The following is a 15,294-nucleotide window of genomic DNA, read 5'->3' as shown; positions in this document are numbered from 1 at the left end:
TTGGAAAACAGGATATTTCATAAATATGATGTTTCTTCTACCAATAGGGAAAAATCCTACTATATTAAGTTTGATGCAAGCTAACGTGACAGTTTACATGATAATTATCACATCACCTAATAAAATGTAAACCATCATGTGAGTTTGTAAAGAGTTATAGTAGAAATTGTAGTATCCCAAACATATTTTCGTAGTAATTGGTATTGCCATAATATATATATATATATATATATATATATATGTTATTAGCACGTGTAGCATGTGAATGGCCACATGCTACACAACTAATAAAATCCTTCATGGATGTGAATGGCCACATGCTACACAACTAATAAAATCCTTCATGGACCACCATGATTTTATAGGTGTTTTGGATGAAGGTTCACGCCCAAACAACGCGCAATATTCCTATTCGTTTTTTGTTATCTTGAGGAACATGCTATAAATTAACAACCGTGGTCCATGTGCCTTGTCAATTTATCTTTGCAAGTGGCCTTCTCTGCCCATCAATGGCAAAAACACTCTGCTAAGAGCTTGCTTATCATTGAATTGAGGGCATAGGTCAACTCTCCTACTAAAACATAGAGCAAAAAATGAATTAGACCATAGTTTGGGCTCAACTATATATTTGATTACTTACTGTCAAGTTAACAATATAATAAGTCAACTGGTAAATAATGATTGCAGACAAACAATGGTCTTTCATGGAAACAATTATTTGAGTCAAGAGGGTAAAATAAACAAATCATTTCACATCCAAATTACCATCTCCAGAGCTTGATTAAGGGAGAAGATCATGGTGGGGATCTATTTAGTTGTTTTAAGAGGGTATTTTTGTCCAAAAAAAATAAAATGATAAAACAGTCCTCCTAAAAACAACTAATCGGTTCCTCTCCATTTCATTTGAAATGGAAAGGATTAAGGGTGTTTTCAGATTTTCAACGTTCCGACTGGTGAAGACGGAAGCGATGTCCCACTTTAGTTTCCAACGAAATAGGACGTGAAAGTGGGTTTTAATTCTCAAGTTGCTTGATTTCTGCAAATTTACATGGTAAACAATTTTTTTTTTTTTTTTTTTTTTGTGGAGAGGAGGGTGGATTATAGAAACTGCTTGATGACACCCATTGGAAGGTTTTGGAAAGGAAGGGTGATGAGCAGCTAAAATTATGCTGATGATAATGTACCCTTTACCTAATCACAATACTTTTGATAATCTACATGTCTTATATATAGACAAGAACTATCACTTCATTTAAAGTGATGTTTATTTAGGTGCCATTTGGGAGTAATAATGTGTTAGTTTTTTCCTCCACAGTGTATAAAATAAGCCTTGTTGATCTAATGGACACCAAGTTCTGGAGCCCACATCCTGGGAGCTTATCCAAAGCACCTAATCTTTAGGACGATTATTATTGTTTCTTTCGGCCATCATAAATCATCGTTTTCCCTTTTGTGTATGATGTGCCTTGCTAAACTTTCTTTGGTTCCATAGAAAGTGTAACATTCTGGGCCCATGTCTTTGAATTTTTTTCAATTGTTTGATTTTGCTTAAGCCAATCACTAAAATGTTGTTTTGAAACTTCCAAAAAGTTTAAGGTAGACTTCTGTAGGTTGATTTAGAGAGAATCATCATTAGGGGTCTTACAGATTTTACTATAAATGCTTTACAAATTGATATAATAGTTCACATGGTTGACGCTCATGCGGACTAACACCACTAAACAATTAAAATTATTATTCAAATTTAGTAGTTTAATTTAAGGTAGACTTCTGTGGGTTGATTTAGAGAGGATCGTCATTAGGGGTATTACAATTTTTACGATAAATGCTTTACAAATTGATATAATAGTTCACATGGCTAATGCTAACGCAGACTAACACCACTAAACAATTAAAATTATTATTCAAATTTAGTTGTTTAATTTTTCCACCATGTTGTGCCACATAGCAATCATATAGATTGTCACGTAAATTTATAGAGGTTATAGTAAAAGTTATAGTTTCTCAAGTACTTTTACTACAATTTTTTTTTTTTATAAACTGATGTAGTCAGGGGTAGAACCACCTTAAGGCTTGGGGGATATTTACCTTCCTCCAACTTAAAAGTTCTAGTTTCGCCTCTCCAAAGGTTCCAAATTTTTTTTTGGAACCACCTAGTTAGGGCTGACAATATAAGGCCTAGGTGTTAGGGTGTTAGGTAAGCGCCAATGACATAAGCTTCACATGAATACCACAATGTGGTCACATATATATATATATATATATATATAAGAGTCGTGAGTCCACAGTACTCATCACATAATTAATTGGATTGATATAGCTCATAAGCCACCCGTGGGAATACATGGCCCCTTAAATAGGCTTGAGACATTGAACCATAACCTTCGGATAGTGACTGCCTTATATTTCCTCCTGATTTAACAAATACCACCAATTATTAAATACCACAAAACATGCTATTTTAGTTCATATAGGAAAATTAATGGATTAGAAAAAATATAAGTGCGTAATGTGTTTTATTTATTTATTTTTCAATTCTATTCGTATTGCCTCAAATAAGACCGTCGCTCCGCCACTACCGGAAGTCAATGACAAATCCTAAAAAAAAAAATACATAAATATTGATTCTGTTAAAAAACGTGGACCAACGGAATTAAGTTTCAAAAACCTTTCGGCGTGCAGTAGTGACGCTACATTATTAATACACAGGTAGAGTCAAACGTGATGCATGCGATGCGAGCAGCATAAAGCCATAAACAAATAGCTTGTATCGTCAATCGTGCATGCGGGAGCCTCACTCTTCTTTTTTAAAACAATATATAAATTGAATTGTAAAGAAATATAGGGTCCTCAAATTATTTATTGTGTATCTACCTTCACCCTTACGTACCAACGCAAAATTTGTGACCTTTTTATTTTAAATTTTTAGAAATATGATTAGGAACAAATTATTATTATTATTATTAGGTTGAATTGAAAGAAATTTTTTCAATTTTGTTAAATTACAGTTCGATCTCAGGACCTTTGGCTATGATATCATGTTAAATTACTAGTTATCTTAAAAGCTTCAGTTGATAGAAAAAGATAAATTTAATCAATTAATCAATACTTTAACACTCTCTCTCACGTGTGGGCTCAAGCTCTCTTTTAATAGATGAGACCCAACATGTGAAATATTTAATTTAAATGGGGGTGATTTGACGGAGTCAAGGTTCAATCCTATGATCTTTGGCTCTGATACCATGTTAAATTACAAGTTATCCTAAAAGCTTAAGCTGGTAGGAAGAGGTAAATTTAATCACTTAACAAATTTAGTATATTAAATTGACATATTTTTAGAGTTTGTAATTCTCATGTATATTTTTTAATTTTTACATGTATTTTTTTTAAAAAAGCATATAAGATAATAAGATCATTCAAATCCGCTCAGCAAATTTCCTCCACATTTTAGCTATAAAAAAGTATTCATCTTTTTCTATTTTAGTTACCAATTTTTTCAAAGTATTCATATGATCTCACTCTCTATTCTAACTATCTATTTTCAATATTTCATTTAAAATATCATTTATTTATTTATTGATTCTTTATTGAGAGGATCGAAAATGTTAAAGCTTAAAAAAATGCTTTGTTTTTACATTTGATTGAGTGGTGAGCACTATAGCAACCACTCCCGGATGTTTTTCCAAGTAACTAAGACAGATACGGCTCTCTTTGCTCTATTTTAACATTCTAGTTGTTGGCCACTGAATGAGGACGCTCTTACTTGTCTGGTCAGAAATGTGTCACAATGGCTCCAATTGAGAATAATGTATGTGGAGGCTAAGTTAGGCTTGGTGTTCATTCAACAAAAGTGGGTGTTCTATTGAAGTCCTCCATTCCACCTCCTAGAGTTATAATAGTGCCCAACTTAGTCCTAGTCCACTCAAAAAGCCATTAGATCCTATCTTTCTCTATGATCTTCTAAGTCTACCATCCATCTCAAGCCTGTTTCACACAACAAAAATGGTGGGGCTTCTCCACTCAAGTTGTACAAATCCTATCTTCTTTAGAATCCAACCATGCATCTCATATAGTCTCTCTCAATGGGGCCCCAAGCATCCCCATCTCAAATCAAAGAAAGAAACCCTAGTAATTGTCTCTTATGAATTATGAGTCGTCGGTGGCTTGGCCTTTACCATGGATGCTTATTTATTCTAGCTAGCACTCTCTAAAGAGGATCCAAAGCCAAAATCCCACAATATTCTTCAATAAAACTTTGAGTAATTCCTGAAAGAATCAAGCTTGGGTATAATTAATTTCAACTATTAATCTTTGTGATCGAAACACGTGTCTACTCGTTATAAGACACGTGTCACAATTTAAACCCTGAAATTATCTTAGCATATTGATCAATATACCCTTCTCCAAATGGGTCAAGCATTTCAGCGCCTCCTTTGACCAAATATGCATCACATTTGGATATGAAGTGCACCATTTTCAGGCCAAAATGGGGGAGAAATTATGTAGGGAATTTGTCCCATATCATAATTCTATCAACATCTCTCTCTCTCTATATATATATATATAATATGGAGTTGTCAAATTGAATTATTGTATGATAATTAATGATCAACCGTTGGATAAATGTCAAGGTATTTCATTGGCTTTTTCAAGCTTTTGTAAGTTGCTCGTATCAGCCACGTTCTTGACTTTCATGAAAGACATCACTTCAAAAATTGAAATATAATATGTAGTTGTCAAATTGAATTATTGTATGATAATTAACGATTAGCCGTCGGATAAATGCCAAGGTATTTCTGGCTATTTCAAGCTTTTGTAAGTTGCTCGTATTAGCCACGTTCTTGACTTTCATGAAAGACATCACTTCAAAAATTGAAATATAATATGGAGTTGTCAAATTGAATTATTGTATGATAATTAACGATCAGCCGTCAGATAAATGTCAAGGTATTTCATTGGCTATTTCATGAAGCTTTCGTAAGTTGCTCGTATCAGCCACGTTCTTGACTTTCATGAAAGACATCACTTCAAACATTTTTCAATTTTTTGGGCAATCCAAACATTATTTTATGCTACTACTTAAGCCTACTTTAATATTAAATCTTCAACACACAAATGGTGCTTTGTTTCTTATTCAAGTCGTTTCTGATACGTCTCCAAGGGGTAGCTCAATTGGCTGTGAACCTCACCTCATTAAGCGGAAGTCACTAGTTCGAATCTCTAATGCCCTTTCTCTTGTGTGGACATATAAAAAAAAAAAAAAAAAAAAAAGTTCGTCTCTGATACACTTTCAGCCCTCTTCATCTGCTTATGTCCATGGCACTTGCCACTTTTTTTTTCCTAGTCAAATATGAATAAAAAAAAATTACAAAATAGGGTCTTTGTCACTCTTGATTCTGAAAGAATAAACGAAAGGAGAATTTGGCACTTGGCAGGCAGTACTTAGGGACTAAGTAACCCCGTGAAGTGTGACATCACATATATTAATTAAGTTTTGAAAAATATTCGGGGTACTACTTTTCATCTTTTATTATAATTTCTTTACAAATTCACATATCTAGACTAAATAAACTGTCACGTCATTTTATAAAAAAATTATAATAGTATTCTTTAAAAAATAAAATAAAAAATAAATTGCTCTTTATAATTTTTGAAGTCTCATAGAAATATGTGAAATTAATTTGTAAAGGGGATTAACGTTGTTCCTAAACCCTATGCAATTAAGATCTTTCTAATTAGGTTTCCCTTGTGGGAAAGACCTACCTTTTAGCTCCCCCTTTCCCCTTTTCCTCGGATTTCAATAGGGAAAAATAAAATAAAAAGGTTCCCATTGCCTGGCAATGGTCTTGGTAAGGAAATTTGAAGACAATATTCACGCCGGAGAGAAAGGTTAGAACCATACTATACCTGGGACATGATCTCCACTGACCCTTGTTCTTTAAGATTAAACCAGCTGTCATTTGACCTTATTTAGCTTTTACTACAAACACACTACTCTTATTATTTTCACAATACTCCAATGGGGAATCATGATAGGATTGAGATCTCATAAAAAGCTCAAAGGGTGCAATACCTTACCTTTTTTATGGGGTGTTTATTTTAAGAAAAAAAAAATAGAAATCATTTCGCTTTACATCTCCATGCAACGGATTTGCAAATCTAATCCACCATTAAATTTGCAAAAGAGATGAAATAGGAATGTAAAGCGGAATGATGTTTAACATCTTTCTTATCTTAAATGAATGGCCCAAATTATGACGTCAAAAATGCTATTGGAGCGATTTGGAAATGGTTGTTTGGTGGATGGTTCGACCATTCAAAAGGGGTGGTTCAGAGGTGGCCGATTGGCCATTTACCCCATGGCTTTAGGAGTAATTCAACAATCCCTAAATTGGTCGGAGCCCATAGGGAGTAATTTGAACCACTCACAGGCCGGCCTAAAGAGGTGGATGGACCACCCCAAGGCCATTGAAGTGGTCTGCCCACCCCGAGCCACCCTTTTTGAGCCATCAAACAACCACCCCAAATCACCAGACATCTTTTTTTATTTTATTTTTTTCTTTTATTGTCCCAATTTAAAATAAATAGTCCTTTCAAAAAATATATATTTCATCCCATAAAACCCAAGAAAAATACATGGAATGCCAATCAAATTGTGACGGCTAACAGCTAAGTTAATGTGATGGCTCAAGAAATTGTATCCTCCCTATCACAATTAAGAACAGCTAGGTCATTATCTTGGTGTCAAAGATCTTCCCTAAACTCCTTAATCACAATCAAGAGGAGGTTATATCTTGCTATCAAGGCAAAACCCCTAAAAACTCCTTAATTTGTCCTGGTACTCAAAATAACCCTTATCTCACTAAATGTTCCTACCAATTAAAGTGACACCAGCTTATCAAATAGTAAAAGAAAGGTCAAATGGGGATCTTTAATGTGCCACTGCCAGCCATTGAAATGAAAAAAGAAAGAAAAAAAAAATATCAGTATTGGGAGTAGCAAACAGGAAGACACTTTTCTTCCTTGATCAGAAGGTAATTCAATGGCATTATTTTCTTTGATTATTTTGTTTACTTTAATGCCACGTGAAGTTAATAGTAGGGTGTTGTTTGGCAGGCAGGCTCCGGGTATTAACACCTTTTCGTGCTTTCTGTGCTTTTAAAAATGAAAAGCATAAAAACTGTGAAGTTAATAACGCGGAAACTGGAGAGGGGAAAGACCAGAAGCACATGGGATTAATCAATGCGCTCCACTGCTCCATACGCGTAGTTGTAGTTGCCTCACATTCCCTCCATGAATCCCTTTCTCTTTTAACTCTTTAAACAAATTTCCTCTTCACTTTTCTAAAAAGATGCACCAAAAATCCTGCTTTCACCGTTTCACTCTTCTTTAATTATTTCCAAACGGGTTTATTTTCTTTGCTTTTCTTAATATAAGACCAAAAAGTGGACCATGAGGCACCAGCCACCAAGAGCAAGAGGACCACTAGTACTACTATACTTCTAAAGAAAAGAAGAAGAAGAAGGAAAAAAAGGACCACTACCAGCCTAAGACAACCTTGTCCATGGATAAAAACGAAAACAATACAAGAGTGCACAATTAGGTGATGTACAAATTTTATTATAATTTTTATTATAGTTGTTCTTTTTATAAATTGACGCAACGGTATACATAACATTTATTTATTTCATCTGTCATTAAAATATATGATACCGACAATTCACATGGTAGTTATTATGTTTGATATAGCAATTATTAACACTCATTTTCGTAAAATATCACCTATCAAGTAAATATCAACAATTTGCAACCCCTAACAGCAAATTTTTTTGACTCCTAGTCTCTGCTCATAATAGTTTATGGTTCTGGTCTCTGTCTCCCAAACATTTTTTATATAGTAATGCTAAATACAATACTTTTATCTCACTCTCATTTTATTAGATGGCAATACCCATATCAATGATTGTTAAGATAATAATTAAAAAAAAAAACTGTAATTCTCAACAGTAGAATTAGCAAACCGACATTATTGATCATGACTACTTGTTTTCTTAAACATTATTAGTAAAATTCTTAATGTGGCTAATGACACGTTAAACAAATCATAGAGGTTAACTACTAAAACAGATTCATAGCCTGGACCACCCTAGCTGAAACCACAATTATTTATTTATTTTTACCATTTTTTCTCATATATAATCCACCAAAACTTGGCCATAACGTGCCCATGCAAAAACTGCAAGAATTTTATTTCCAGAGTAATTATTTACACGTAAGAACAAAATTAATTGAGAAAAAAACAACATAGAAAAACAAAAAATTATATGACTATTATTATATAATTTTCTATTCTTTTCCTTTTTTCTGCTAACAATCCCTATAAACAGAAGAATCCGCTTCAGATGAACATAATACCTTCATAAGAACAGAACTAAAATCATAAATACCATTATTACGTTGGATTACAGCGTACCCTGACAATGACGTGGAAGAGCCCGAGTTTAGACCCGCGAGTGAACTCGTATCCGGGATTGACTCGGCGGATCTGATCACATCGATATTCTTCAACATAAACTCACTCGCAACGAGTTGACTCAGAATCGCCGACTCGGACACCGAGCTCTTCTTCTTGTGCTGCATTGTTGCTCGAACAATCTCGGTTAACATGGCGCTCGATAAACGCCGAACCCCTCGAGCTCCGCCCATTATAACGGCTGAGTTAACTGGGCTATGAGACTGAGTTTTGTCCGAGTTCTTTCTGCCGTGCTTTCCAGACGAACTCTCCGGCTTCGGTGATAAATAAACTGACACGGGGCTTCGATTCCGAACTCGGCCTAGTGGGTCACCGAGTACAACCGAGTTCTTCACGTCCACCAGCATTACGTACTTGAAATTCCGGCGAACTCGGCCCAGTAGCATCGGATAACACGCCCATCTTCTCATATTCATCGGAACGTGGTCTAGAAATCCGGAAAGCGAGTTCTCCGGGTCAAGTTCAGACGCTTCAAACCCCACCACCGAGCCGACACTTAACTGGGTCGACTCAGCTTCCTTTTCAAAACCATCCGAGTTAGTGTAATTGCTCCTAAATCTCTTACCCCATATCGGCTCCTCTATTTCCTTCTTCTCCTTCTTCTCACCCTTCACAAAGTGAGTCAAATCAAAACCCGTGACTCGCTTCGGATTAGTGCTATTCGACTCCTTATAATGGCGAACGAGTTTGAAGAACGAATCGTTCTCTTCTTGAATTACGGAACCAAATCTGGATGAAAACGACGACGAAGCAAATACGAAAACTATGTCCGCTCTCGCCGTGAGGCCAGACCTGTGCAGGGCTCTCGAGAACAGCCGGAGCTCGTCGCCTGTAACATCCTCCACCACATGAGCAACAACGAGATCATTCATGGCTTTGGTGCCTCGCCTATACAGAGTTCCCATTCCTTGCAGCGCAGTTGGCGAGACAGCAGAATTCGTTGTTTTGTATGACTTTTCCGTAAACGTTTTGAAGAACCAAGAGGAATTGCGTTTGGTATTTGCTTTGGGTTTGTGGATGTAATTTGGCGGAGGCTTTTGGGAGAGGAATCTTCGCGGCGGGGAGGTTGGGTGGATTCTATTGGCGGTGGGTTCGAAGGTGGAGAGAGTGAAGAGGAGGAGGGTGATGAAGAGGAAGAGGGCGCAGATGGAGATTGTGGATTGGGCTCTGGAGATTATAGCCTTGGAAGTAGTACTGCTTCTTCTATTGCTGGATTTCAATGAAGAAGAAGAAGGAGAATAAGAAATTGATGGCGGTGGCGGTGAGGATGAAGAAGGGGAGGGGGAGGAAGAGGAGGAGGGGGAGAAGAGCTTGTTTTTGTCAACAATGGGGTGGTTATCATCCTCGGGGAAGAAGACCAGGAGTAAGCCCATGTTGTTGTTCGTCTTGGCCTTGGCGTTTGGTGAGATCCCCATATTTGTTTTCTCACTCGCGCAACGCTGCTGCTTAATTTGCCCTCTCGGGCGGTGCCGAATGAGGCAGAGAGAGCTTCCTCTGTCCACAACCCTCTTTTCTTGCAATTTCTGAAATTAAAATAATTATTCTTGTACGTGTTTGTACCTTGGATGTAGCATTGTCCTTGTCCTTAATATTAGACAGATAATTAATAATAATAATAATAATAATAATAAAGAAGGTTATTCAAGGAATAAGGTTTAGCCACGTGTGATTGGTATTGATAAAATTATTATTTTTAAATATTAATATATTTATTCCACTTATATGTCGGATGACAATTTTTTTTTGTTTTTTAAAAGGAAATAGTTCGATCTCATTCATTGATAAACGAGTATAAAATTTAAATAATACAGAGTAAAAGTTTTGAAGCAATCATAGCCGAAGTTACGAAGTTACAAACGTCAAAAATGATATATTACATTTCAGATTCATACAAAATTCACTGACCTATGACTAACTTTTAAATTAAACAATAAATCTGTACCAAATAGACTCAAACTAATGCATAGATAACTCATATTTCTTGGCACTAAAGGTAGAAAATCCCAAGCCAAAACTTATCCTCCTCAACCTGAAAGTCAAGATAACGTTCACATCCATAACCCAAAAGTCTGGACAAAAGCAGTAAACCCGAAGAGCATCAGGCAGGCAAATCGAGCAGAGAAAGTACCAAGCATTATTATAAGAAAAAAAAACAAAACCGATTACAGGGAAACAAAACAAGACATAAAATACACCATAAAAAAAAGCCAGACAAAATTACATGAAAATAAACAACTAATGAATCCACCATGTAAATTCACAGTTCTCAAATTAACACTAATGTGTTAAGCAAATATGTTAGAATACATTAACTCAAAAACTTTTCTATATGATATTTGGCACCATTACAAATTATCACACAACATGGACGAAACCATGAGAGGGATAGGGGTCATGGCCACTTAGATTTTGAATTTTTTTTTTTTCTATTAAAATATTATATATAAAATTAAATATCTATATTTTGGCTTAAAAATTAAATTTGGATAGTGATATTTTTTTGAAGTGAAGTGAGCATATTGATATTTGTGTGGCTTAACAATTCAGTGGTTATTCAATTTCTAAGACAAAATTATTTTATAAAAAGTAAGCAATAGTGCAAGAATTTCTCCTTTTATTTGAGAGTCAGACGGGGCTTATGCCCTACATAGTGAGAGATTATATTCAATCTCCCTTTCCGTAATAGACTTTACTAATTAAATAAGAGAAAATGACGGGTATCAAATCTTTTATTAAGAAATTGGTATTAAATAGTCGTAGAGCTGATTAATTGGTACCGGTAGCATTCTTCTTGATTAATTATTTTAATCCTCTCCAATTAATCAACTCTACATCAGTTTAATACCTATTTCTTGATAAAAAGATTTAATATCCGTAGCATTTTTCATTTAAAAAAATAGGTGTTTCAGCGGATGTTTATAAGTTAGTGATACTTTGATGGATGTCTATTTTTTTCAAAGGAAAAATAGCATCCAAACACATTAATTGTTAAGTTGACTATTTTAATTGAAAATAGAGGATAAATTTTATAGTTAATATTTGAACTCATGTTTTTTACTTTAATATCATAGTAAATTATTACATATCTAAAAAAAGTAAATTAAATTACTCAATCAATTCTTTAATATAACGAACATATCCGTATCTTACTTTTATATGGAATGTGGAATTAGGTAGTTGATGGGCGTGGACCGTGGTCACATGGTTAAGAGAATTAAGAGTAATGATTCTAAAGTGCACCAACGACCCTGGGAGACATAGTCCTATTAGGCATATTTGCTTATTAAATTTGGGTCTCATTGCAATTGATCTCACTCTCACCAATCACATTTATATTTTTACAAAATACATATTTACAGTGGGTCTAAAACAACCACCCTGGCCATTTTTCCAGAAAAAAAAAATAATAATAATAATTAAAAAATAAAAAAAAATAAAAAAAATAAAAAAGAAGAAGAAGAAGAAGAAGAGGAGGAGGAATCCTGCCGACAATGTGGGATGTGATTCGTCGCTAACCACTCTGTAGATTACAATCTAGTGTCGAGAAGAGGACACCTGTGTGTGGGGTCCAATTATTAATGTCTCGTAGTTCTATGCTATACTATGATAGGCATGGGTTGACGATAACCATACACCTTTTTTATATACAAAATCTAAGGCCAAGCAGCCATACGCCCAGCCCCCAGTGGCATCCAGCGCGTGAATAACACTCTCTTCTCTTCCCATAGACCATATTTTCTTCTATTTTAGATGTTGAATGAAAATGTTCGGTAAAAATGGTTTGACATATATAGGGGCAAAACTAGCTATGTGCTTAGGGGGTAGAAGCCCCTACAAAAATATTAAATTTTCTCTAAATTATATATATATTTTTTTTTATAAGATAAACCCTTCAAAATGTATTGTTTTACCCCAAAAAAATTATTATTTTTAGTTTTATCCTCTCACGCCTAGAATTATTGTTTCCACCCTGATTTGACAATAAAGAATATTATAAGGGGCCCAACTAATTTTAATTGATTATCATCTTTGTAACACCAATAAAACAATGCTTCTCAATTTAAAGCAACTTTTTTTCATGTTTTTCCACAAATGATACCAAAAGTAATCACAGCAATAGAAAAGGCAAAAGATATTCCAAAGTCCAACTTTCATACAATATTCTAATTATTTATTGTATCTTTAATCAAGCCTCCCACAACAAGCCACATCTTTTATCCATTGGCTTTCTTATCCTTGCTATAGAAGGAATGAATTTGTTCTTGTATGCCAAAATAGAGCAATTATGTGAAGCCCAAGCTAACTTCACCAAGAAGACGGAGGAGGATCCCAGCAATAGTTGGAGAATTATCTACCAAGTTTTTTTGTTAATTTGAACTGTCTAATTTCATCCAACCGTCGAAAACTCACCACGTGTCCTACTCAATATAAAATAATAAAATATTATTTAATTTTTAAAAAATAAATATAAAATAAAATAATTAAAAAATATGGGGTGACTGGCCACTCCAGCTCAGCCAAGGGGGTGGCTTCGGCCACCCCCAAGGGCCAATTGGGGGGTGGTCTGGCAACCCCATATTTTTTAATTAATTTTTTAAAAATTAAATAATATTTTATTATTTTATATTGAGTGGGACACGTGGCGAGTTTTAGATGATTGGATGAAATTATACACTCCAAATTGACAAAAAATCTGGTGGACGATTTCCCAACTATTATCCGAAATCTTGATCCCCAAGAAGACTGCAAACTTCTTCCTTTAAATTTGTCAATGTCACCAAATCTTTCAACAAGTAGAATTTTTGGAAATCCTTGTTAATATCAGGTTCATAGAACTTGCAATGGTAGCGTAGGTTGGTTGTCTTCATCCAGGGACATAATCTATTAAAATATTGATTAAATTATTAAATTTATCTATTTTTATCCGCTTATGCTTTTATAACAAATGATAATTTAACATAATATCTAAACAAAACGTATTGAGCTTCATCTATTAAAAATGAGTTTGAGCCCATACGTAAGATGAAGTGTTAAAGTATTGATTAAATGATTAAATTTATATTTTTTTATCGGCTTAAAGAGCCGGCCATGACCTTCGATTTTGATAATTATCTTTAAACCGTTTATATATAGTTAAACAAATATATTTTAAGCTTAAAAATTAAATTTAAACCATTAAAATTAAACACAACCCATCATTAATACTTTAGTCCTGAATAAAAAATAAAATAAAATTGATTGTCCCAATTCACCCTCCTCGACTAACATGATCCACCAAAAATAATTGTACTGTAAGAAAAAAAAAAAAAAAAAATCTTCCTATTGGGTTGCAGATGCACGCGCCTAAAACGGAGTGTGGTTTATGATTGTCAGACAAAAACTGGACAAAAAGATCTGACGGGTGGGATCGCTTACGATCATAGTATTGAATGAGAAAGGTCCTATGATCCTTGATTTCTGTGCCGCGCACTGTTTTTGACGGTAGATCTGGTGGAAATTTCTATGAAACAACATACACGTGTAATGTGTTGGCTTAGGAAGTACCACTTGTAGGCCTGCCCGTACTTCGGAGAACTTCGACTCTGACTCCTCTTTTTTCCTGAGACTCTATTATAGCTGTAAGTAAAAAAAGATAATAAATAAAAATATTATTTTTAATTTTTCATTTATTACTTGCTAATGTCGAGAAATTAACTACTAATTAATTAATATTATTTTCCTGACTCTTTGCATTTATTACTCAAAGAACTTATTTTTCTGACTCTATTTACATTCTAATTAATATTTTTCAACAGCTTCAGTTAGCTACTAACATATTTAATATACTAGGCACCAAGGTATAAAATAATATTAAAAAGCAATTAATACATTATTATAAAAATAGAAGTGGCTGAATCCATTGAGGCAAGTTCCATATCCATAATACATACAAAGTAAGTGATAAAAGTAATGTTATTTAGTAAATTGATATACGATAGTTTTTTTTTTTTTTAAATAAAAAGTTTTAGTCTTCATTTATAAATTCGTAACTGATAAATCTAGAGCTAAAGTTCTAAAAAAATAAAGTATAATGCTCTAAGGATACAATGTCACGATCTATGACTTACTTAATTGTAGCTTTTGTCAGTCCATATGCAGCATAACTGATTTCTCGTTTTGTATGAAAAATTTGCTAACTTTGTAATGCACCTAAAATTTCTTTATTATCTTTCACAATCTAGACGTATTTGCTCTAATTTTGTGGATTAGCTTTGATTCCATTGACAACTAGACGAATCACCCTCAAGATAACATTATAGCTATGTTTGCCAAGAGAAGGGTTCGGCACTATAGCTGGAACGACACTGTTCTAGCTACAGTGCCGTTCCAACTACAGTGCCAGACCCTTCTCTTTGGCAAACATAACTTATATAGCTCCACATCATGATAAAAACTTGGTAGCACTCAAAGCACTAGTAGCTTCAACAACCACCAATTCTGACATATATTCATACGTGTTACTTCTAGCTACAATCATCTGACCTGATAGTCTCTTGCTATGATGCCGACACCCTAAAAATAATCAATGACCACACCTCAGTTTACCTTGTATCATCCTTACGGCAAGACATTCATTTTAAAGCTACATCAATTAGATTATATATATATAACTTTACTACCTCAAATGAAGAAAAAAAAAAACCAGAAAATGGTGTGATGGTAGGGCACGTGGAAGTCCACCCCGTGCTCCGGCTTTAAGACGCACGTCACGTCTCTCCAGC

At 34.4% G+C, this 15,294-nt stretch overlaps 1 protein-coding gene across 1 annotated transcript; it reads right to left on the bottom strand.

The window, feature by feature from the left end:
- Positions 1-8,228: 8,228 nt before the first annotated feature.
- On the bottom strand, positions 8,229-10,067 carry LOC132191853 (uncharacterized). The gene has a single exon (XM_059606966.2). It carries the CDS (start codon positions 9,946-9,948, stop codon positions 8,368-8,370), a length of 1,581 nt encoding a protein of 526 aa, XP_059462949.2. The 5' UTR covers positions 9,949-10,067; the 3' UTR covers positions 8,229-8,367.
- Between the last annotated feature and the right edge of the window lie 5,227 nt (positions 10,068-15,294).

Source organism: Corylus avellana, chromosome 10 (genome assembly GCF_965113065.1).
Source record: "Corylus avellana chromosome 10, dhCorAvel1.hap1.2, whole genome shotgun sequence".
Taxonomy (NCBI): Eukaryota; Viridiplantae; Streptophyta; class Magnoliopsida; order Fagales; family Betulaceae; genus Corylus; species Corylus avellana.
This window is presented reverse-complemented; position numbering and strand designations above follow the sequence as displayed.

Excerpts from the sequence above, each read along its gene's own strand:
- LOC132191853 (XM_059606966.2), bottom strand. The coding sequence starts at position 9,948 with ATGGGGATCTCACCAAACGCCAAGGCCAAGACGAACAACAACATGGGC.